Source organism: Paroedura picta, chromosome 3 (genome assembly GCF_049243985.1).
Source record: "Paroedura picta isolate Pp20150507F chromosome 3, Ppicta_v3.0, whole genome shotgun sequence".
Lineage (NCBI taxonomy): Eukaryota > Metazoa > Chordata > Lepidosauria > Squamata > Gekkonidae > Paroedura > Paroedura picta.
Window position 1 is genome coordinate 155,557,746 of NC_135371.1, and position 8,599 is coordinate 155,566,344.

General features: G+C 44.8%; 1 protein-coding gene across 1 annotated transcript; it reads left to right on the plus strand.

Annotated features, from left to right (window-relative positions):
* Nucleotides 1-410: 410 nt before the first annotated feature.
* Nucleotides 411-5,018, plus strand: RPS26 (ribosomal protein S26). Its single transcript, XM_077328841.1, has 4 exons — nucleotides 411-638; nucleotides 3,184-3,361; nucleotides 4,112-4,242; nucleotides 4,923-5,018. The coding sequence occupies exons 1-4, from the start codon at nucleotides 636-638 to the stop codon at nucleotides 4,956-4,958; spliced, it is 348 nt and encodes a 115-aa protein (XP_077184956.1). The 5' UTR covers nucleotides 411-635; the 3' UTR covers nucleotides 4,959-5,018.
* Nucleotides 5,019-8,599: the final 3,581 nt, after the last annotated feature.

The window sequence follows — 8,599 nt, forward strand, 5'->3', positions numbered from 1 at the left end:
AGGAGTGTACTGTTAGGCTTCTACGCTGTATCTACAGCACAAGGCTGCATGCAATATGCAAGGACAGATATCATTAAAGTTTATGAACTTTAATATTATTAAAGTTAACAATAAAGAGGAAAAGAATCGAAAGGCCAAAAGCTCCAGCTTTTAACGCGCGTTCTGTTGTGCAGTGGTTCACCGCAGGTTATCAAGGCCATGTGCTCTGTGGAAACGAGCGCCACACATGTCTGCTCGTTATTATGAAACAAGACTACCACTCCCGGCATGCATCTCGGCGGCATAGGCACGCGACGTAAAGTTTCTACTTTTACGCCTTTCTCGATGCATTCTGGGACATCTCATGATCTAATCACATCTTCCTTTCGTTTTTCATAATCCTTCCGCAATTAAAAAAAAAACCCTTTAAAATACCCCCACCTTCCCCTTTCGTTGCTCCGTATCGGGAGATTTCGAACAAGACCTTTTATTCTACACGAAAAAGAGAGAAACACAGACAGGGGTGTACGTTCTTCCTTCAGAAAAACCCTTCCGTGTGACCGGAAACGTGGTAAAGTGGTTCCGCCTGGCGGAAGGAGATTTTATAAGGGCGGTGACGCAGGGCCCGGATCCTCTTTCCCCTTCTCAGCGGCGAAATGGTGGGCATCGCGCGGGCGAGGCTGTGGGGCTCCGAGGCGGGAGGGAGAATCCACTGCGCTTGCGGGGGAAGGGGGGGACGACTCATTTGGGGTATAATTTCATTTCAGGGACGGGGGCGTGAAATAGGCTTGGTTCGCATTTTCGTCTCCCTTCGTTAGGCTTTTAAAACCAACCCAGTTTCTCCCGGGGCCTCTGCCATTGTGCGCCCCTCCTTGAGCCTTGCCCTACACGGCGGTGGTTTCGGCCCTATGGGGCTCCCCGGCAGGGTTGCCAGCTCTGGGTTGGGAAATGCCTGGAGATTTTGCGGGTGGAGCCGGGAGTGGGCGGGAATTGGGGCAGGGAGGGTCCTCAATGGAGTCCGCCCTCCAAAGCAGCCATTTTCTCCAACGGTGTTGATCTCTGTCGTATGGAGAGGAGCTGTAAAACCAGGGCATCCCCAGGTCCCGCCTGGAAGCTGGCATCCCTACTCCCCGGGTGGGAACCTAGCCGTGTGCTGTCCTATGGTCACCATGCGCCTGCCCTTAAAGCCTAGACTGGTGGAGAGGCTGGCCAGGCACATGGCAAGGGCGTCATCCTTGCAAGGTTTTGAAAAGCCGCCTTTCCCTCCCTGTTAGCCTTTCGCCACACACGAGACTTCTGGTTTTCTTAGACCAAATGAAAAACAGTACCCCTAAATAACTCCTTACAAATGTGGGCGAATCACGTGTGGCCTGATAATGGACTCTCTCAGGGGTAGTCAAACTGTAGTCCTCCAGATGTCCATGAACTATAATTCCCATGAGCCCCTGCCAGCTCATGGGAATTGTAGCCCATGGACATCTGGAGGGCCGCAGTTTGACTACCCCTGGACTATCTAGTTAAAGCATAATAAGAGTCCTACTGAGTGAGGTGAAGACATACACTCATGAATACGCCTTATACATGGAATCAGACCCCTGGTCCATCCCAGCCAGCATTGTCAACTCTGACAGGCAGTGGCTCTCCATGGACTCAGGCTAAGAATCACCTGATTCTTTTTTGTTTTATTTAGTTGGAGATATTGAGGACTGAGCCTGTGACCTCCTGCATGCCCAGCACATGCTCTGTTTTGGTTGTCTGTTTCTGGCAGTGATTGTAGATGATTTATAGGGCATATATTGCCATTTGTCAATTCTTCTACAAATGTGTCATTTTTTTTTCAATTGAAAGAATTTATCTAAATTAAGAAATTCATCTAAACTTGTGTCCACATTTTGTAATAGTGAATTAAAGCAAGTGCTCAAGAAGCTTGTAGGCAGGAGGATAGTGGTAAAAGGCATTCTTTTGTTACTTTGGGTTGAGGTGTACAGAATACACAGGCTGCACTTTTTTTTTTCTTTCCTTGGGGTCAGTGTTAAAGTAGTGACTGTGGGAGTGTGCTCTGATCTTGGCAGTTCCCCCCAAAAGTCACAACCTTACTATGTGGCTTTAGGCAAGCCATTTTATAAGTTTTAGCTCTCCATTCATATTATGCAGGGAATAAAAGTGGCCTGCCTGTATAGAGTAAAGATTATTGTTTTAGTGGTTGTACAGACGTGTGCATTATTACACGCATTTCATCTTTACCATTGTCTGCGTTGGCTTTCCAGTTTGTTAAACTGTCCTTATGAATCATGCCAGATTTACTTTTGTGTCTGCTTTCAGTGGTAGTTGATGTCCTTCTAAAGTACAGAACTTTCCATAATGCATTAACAATACAGTTCATAGTCATTGCATGACAAAAAGAAACAGGTTATTTTTGCAAATCTAAATGTCTGCAGATCAGTGCAGTTCTGAATGACTCTGGGCAGTAGGTTTGCCAGAGGCAAATCTATTTGACCTAAGCCTAGAAAGTTGTAATAACATTGCTTTAGCCATAATGCTTCCAAGATCAATGCAGATGGGGACTGCAGCAAAGAAATTAAAAGACACTTGCTCCTGGGGAGGAAAGCTATGGCAAATCTAGACAGCAGAGATGTCACCCTGCCAACAAAAGTGCGTTTAGTCAAGGCTATGGTATTCCCAGTTGCAATGTATGGCTGTGAAAGTTGGACCATAAGGAAGGCTGAGCGTCAAAGAATTGAGGCTTTTGAACTCTGGTGCTGGAGAAGACTCTTGCAAGTCCCTTGGACTATAAGGTGAATAAACCGGTCAGTCCTAGAGGAGATCAGCCATGACTGCTCCTTAGAAGGCCAGATTCTGGCCTCAAATACTTTGGCCACCTCATGAGAAGGAAGGATTCCCTGGAGAAGAGCCTAATGCTGGGAGCAATTGAGGGCAAAAGAAGAAGGGGATGACAGAAAATGAGGTGGATGGAGTCACTGAAGCAGTGGGTGTGGACTTAAATGGACTCCAGGGAATGGTAGAGGACAGGAAGGCCTGGAGGATCATTGTCCATGGGGTCGCAATGGGTCAGACACGACTTCGCACCTATCAACAACAAAAGCCATAATGCTGAGAGTTTTTCAGGAGGCTGATAATTTATTTCTGGGATTGTCATTGTAAAGCGCCCAAACACTTTTGCTAAATGTTTTCTCTTGCAAACAGACCAAGAAGAGAAGGAACAACGGCCGGGCCAAGAAGGGCAGGGGCCATGTCCAGCCAATCCGCTGCACCAACTGTGCTCGCTGTGTCCCAAAGGACAAGGCCATTAAGAAGTTTGTCATCCGAAACATTGTTGAAGCAGCTGCAGTCCGAGATATCTCTGAAGCAAGTGTCTTTGACTGTAAGTCTCATCTCGTTCTTGCCCAGACCTTTTATTTCAGTAGAGCTTATTGCTGAAAAGCTATGGATGGAAAAGGAAGGGATCCTGAGAATACTATTGGAGTTTTGCCAAGAGTTTTCTTCTCTTAAATTATTCTTTGAGACGGGCAGAGCCAGGTGACATTTAAGAGGGTTTAGCCCATTTCACCTGACTCTCAGGACAGAATGTAGAAACTTGAGCTCTCTGCTCAGAATGTGCAGGGTTTGATATGGTATGTTTTCCTCCAGAAAGATTTGAGTGAAAAATGTTGGACCTCTGTATTGTCCTACTGGTTGCATTAGATGGTGGCTTCTGTATTAAAACCTGAACTTTTGGAAGGAAAAAAAATGAATACCCCAATTTTAGGAGCAGCAGGATCAGATATTGGTTTTATTTACTTTAGGGTGTTTCAACCCTAAAGAAGTTCCCTTTATAAGGAAAGCATGTCAGATCCCATTACTTCTGAAGATTTCTAAATGAAATGTGTTTGAGTATTCTGCTAGAATCAACTGCTCAGTCATGTATCAGTTGCATGTTGCTTTCTTTTACTTTTATTAATCCCAAACAATGTTGCTTTCCTCTTCTATATCTTGTTCTTCCTCTGGAAAGGAATCTCAGAAAGAATCCAGGCAGGCTTCCATACAAATATATGTTACTAAGCTTTGTTCGTGTACCCATAGAAAGGTGGTTTGTCTTGTGTGCTCACATTAACGCCTCCTCTTTTCGCCTCAGCATATGTGCTGCCGAAGCTCTATGTGAAGCTTCATTATTGTGTCAGCTGTGCCATCCACAGCAAAGTAGTGAGGAACCGTTCCCGTGAGGCCCGGAAGGACCGTACCCCTCCACCCCGGTTCAGGCCTGCAGTGAGTATATGATCGCCTTGTTCATTGAAAACATACACTGTTACACTTAACTGGAAAACTATTTGGGGACAATACAATTTTATAAAGACCGTGGTTGTCTAGTTTAATTAGTCCTTAAGCATGTACAAGTTTTGCAAGGAGCTGGGTTGCTTTTTTTGTTTTTTTGAAAAATCATAGCAGATGGAAAGCTATGAACACTCGAACTTTTGTTTGCTGCCTTAAATGTAAACATAAGTTTAGATGGTGTATGAAGTAATCCTGAGGAGTAACTATCAATGTCTCTAGAGCAGATGATTTACAGTGATGCAATAATGGATGTATCCAGGATTACAGCCTAAATAGAAACATAGGATACAAGGGGAAAGCTTGGGAATAGCACTGGAATACAGTCACCCTGTCATCATCACTTTTCAATGAATTGCTGGACCTGTGAGAGGCCATGTCTGAGCTGGCAACTGGGTGGTGCTGCTTATACTGCCAGTCATGCAGCAGGGTGCTTTCACATAGTGCCATAAACAAAGTTCAGTAATTGCCTGACCCAGAAGGCCAAGATTACTCCAAAGGGGTAAGGCCAGTTTGCCTCTCCCTGGTATTATTAAACTTACACCATAAGGATATAGAGCAGTTGTTTTTCTCTAGACATCAGTGACTAAGCTGACATATTCTTTTCTTCCATCTAGGGTGCTGCACCGAGACCACCCCCCAAGCCTATGTAAGGAATTTGCCTGAGTGATGTAAATTTTTAACATTGACTCAATAAATAACTTTACAGCTGGTCCTTGTGTGTTCTGATTGAGTGGCAACATTGTGTTGGTTTTTAAAGACATGGATTTTAATATAGTGTTGGATTTGGGAACAAATGTTTGCCAAACTGAAAATTATGGTGGTCTATTTGTTGTGAAACAGCAGATACAGTAAGTTGGAACCTAGAGGAGGGCAACAAAGATGAGGAGGAGTCTGATGGCCATATGTTGAAGGAGCTGGGTGGTTTATCCTGCAAGGTGATACACTAGCAATCTTCAAGTTCTGGCAGGGTTGTCATAGAGGATGGAGTGGAGTTGGCTTCTATTGTCCCAGGAGGCCGGACCAGAACCAATGGACTGGATTTAAAAAAAAACAGTTTTTGGCTACATGTTTAGAAGAACTGCCTGTTAGGGTGGGTTCCCCTGTAGAACAGGCTTCTTCAGGAGAGGGTAGGCTCTCCCTTGGATGACCATCTGGCAGCAATGAGGATTCTGTGACTTTAAGCTGATCATGGGAGGGAGGATGGGAAGGCATGAGCCAGGGCTTGACTGCTCTGTCCCATTCTTACATGTTCAGGGTAATGCTGATTCCCACTAGGGTCAGGAAGGAATTTTCTTCCAGGCCAGATTGGCCCAGAGATCCAGATTGGCCCAGAGAGTTTGTTTTTGTTTTGCCTTCCTCTGGGCATAGGGGAGATGAGGGGGGTAGTTTTGCAGTGAGTTGGACTAGATGACTCTTGATGTTCCATCTAGCCCTGTTTCTAATTAAATACAAAGCAAATTTGTTTATAGCTAGAAAGGATCCATATTTAGAAGAAGAAGAGTTGGTTTTTACATGCCGCATTTCTCTATCAGAAGGAGTCTCAAAGAGCCTTACAGTCCCCTTCCCTTTCCTCTCCTCAGAACAGTCACCCTGTGAGAGAGGTGAAGTTGAGAGAGCCCTGATATCATTGCTCAGTCAGAACAGCTTCATCAGTGCTGTGGCGAGTCCAAGGCCACCCAGCTGGCTGCATGTGGAGGAGGAGCGGGGAATCAAACCAGATTAGAAGTCCGTGTTCCTAACCACTACACAAAGCTGGCTGTCTAAACTCAGAAGGATGGAGTATTTAGTTGATGCTGTTTTAAGCATATTGATATGGGACTCCAGAAATCTGCATGGTTCAGTGCATCACACAACATCAGCTTCTCACTGCCTTGTTTTGGAGACTGCAGGATGTCAGTTAAGGAAATGCACATCAGTTTTCCTGTTCTGTTGGTACAGAAAGGAAAGTAGGCTCGACATTAAGTTGTCTGCAGAATACTAAGAGACGCTGGCCTGCATTTACATTTTTCCAAGCCAACACCTGGGGAATGATGGTTGGCAAGAGGGAAATGAACCCAGGTTGCCTCCTTACGCAGGCCTCCCAGGAGTAGCTGGCACCAGGGAGGGGCACGCACATCCTGTTCCACTTCTTGATTCTGACAAACCTTCAATATAAAAACCAGTTTGGTTCACCTGTGAAAGAAGCCCTGGCCTGTTGTTCCAGTGCATCCATATTTTCGGTGATGAATGCAGGAGGAGCCACTAAATGGTTGTTTGTCAAAATCTAATGTCGGTGGTAGGTGAGTCATGCCTCCCCCTGGCGGTCTGGGGCAAGGGCTCTCCTCCTCCTCCTCCAGCAGGACTTGTTGACATCATGGATTTAATTGAAGATTTCCCTTGCAAGACTGATTTGCCTTTCAAAAATAGGAGGGGCCGCTGTCTGGACTGCGATATTTGTTTAGAAAACAGCCTGAGTTCGACAACATTTGACCTGTTGAGTCATTTCTGGTCGGTCCAATAAGCAGTGCTTTTAAGAACAACTGCCGTTCAGCACTAGATGCAGTCCAAAGATGAGCATGGCTATCCTGAGGACAAGGATTTAACTGAAACCATTCTGTGTGGGCAAGAATGGCTGCTACTGATGTTCAGTGTATACAATTTGTCTTCTTGAGAAGTTTCACAGACTAATCAAAATCCTACATCTTGGTATAGTCCAGGGGTAGTCAAACTGCGGCCCTCCAGATGTCCATGGACTACAATTCCCAGGAGCCCCTGCCAGCAAATGCTGGCAGGGGCTCCTGGGAATTGTAGTCCATGGACATCTGGAGGGCCGCAGTTTGACTACCCCTGGTATAGACTTACAAGGATGAAACACTGCGTGAGATTGCACTGTAAATGCTGCAGTGAAGTCACCGGTCCATATATAGGGGTGAGCTGCATATTAGCATGCAGCATAATGATGTTTGACAGATGCAAAGACCAAATTGGAATAAGCTTAGTTTAAATGGTCACCATTTGTTTGAGTTTAATACCAGGGGAAAACAGTGGAGGAAATCAATCTATCTAAATCTGAGCTTGATGGGCAGGTGTACCCTTCTTAACTGTAGAATACTGAGAATAATCAACTCTTATCACACTCTGTCTCCTCTCAAACTTGGAGGCAGTAATACAGCATGAGGTGGTGCTATTGGCTGTGTCTCCTCTCTTCCCTGGCCAGTGAAATACATTCCCATCTACTATTCCAAATTATATTACATTCTCTATTCATAACATTACAATCTACTATTCCAAATAAGAAAGAGGAAGTATAGTCCTTCTGTGGGATTGATGAGTATATAGACACAAGGACTTAATGATGTTGGGGTGTGTGATGAGTTAAGAAACCAATATCTCTGTTAAGTCCTAGGGGGTTTCAAACCACTACAAGTAGTGCCATGCAGCTCCCAACTCAAAACAGTTCAATGTATCAATGACTTAACGTTTCCTTTCACAAGCATGGGAGGGAGACCTTTTCTTGCACACACACAGCCACCCTATTTTACTCCTCAGCCACAATCTAATTTGAACATGGCCACTGGTACTAGAACTTGCAATAAACCCAGATTCTAATTTTGTTGCCACATACTCAGACTCTGCATTCACTGGAACTAACATCAACAATGCCATTGCTCACCTAACATTGTACGTGCCATTAAGTGTCAACAATGCCCTTCAATTCTCTATATACTATGTAGTACATAGGCCAAACAGGTTAAGTCTTACGCCAAAGAGTAGACACAAATCTGGCATCAAGGATCCCAAGACTGAGAAACAATGTAGGAGAGCACTTCTACCTTCCAGGACATTCAATGGCTGACCTCAAAGCAGCTTTTTATTGTAAAGGAACTTCAGGAAAAGCCTAGAAAGGAAGAGTGCTTGCACTCGAAAGCTCATGCCTTAAATAAATCTTTGTTGGTCTTAAAGGTGCTACTGGACCCTGGTTTTATTGTGCTACTTCAGACCAATACGGCTACCAACTTGAATCTATGCTTACATCTTGAACATTTTGTTTATATTAAAGATGCCACTGAACTTGCTGTTTGAGATGAATAATTAGGGTGGTTCCCCCCTCGAGCAGTTCCTCCTTGTAACCACATGGAGGCGATAGAGGGCAGGAGCAGGTGGTTCCTGGGTCTGTCTGGGCGGTTTCATAGTCCTTATCTGCACAGGCATTCTAAGTGGAGATTCTTTTGTTAATCAATGGAAAGAATGTCCCCTTGTTTTCTAGCTTCCCCATATCAGAATAAAGAGAGGCAGAAAAGTGGAGGGGAGA

Excerpts from the sequence above, each read along its gene's own strand:
- RPS26 (XM_077328841.1), top strand. Across the intron at positions 3,362-4,111 it reads TGAAGCAAGTGTCTTTGACT|CATATGTGCTGCCGAAGCTC; the intron begins GTAAGTCTCATC and ends TTTTCGCCTCAG. Across the intron at positions 4,243-4,922 it reads CACCCCGGTTCAGGCCTGCA|GGTGCTGCACCGAGACCACC; the intron begins GTGAGTATATGA and ends TCTTCCATCTAG.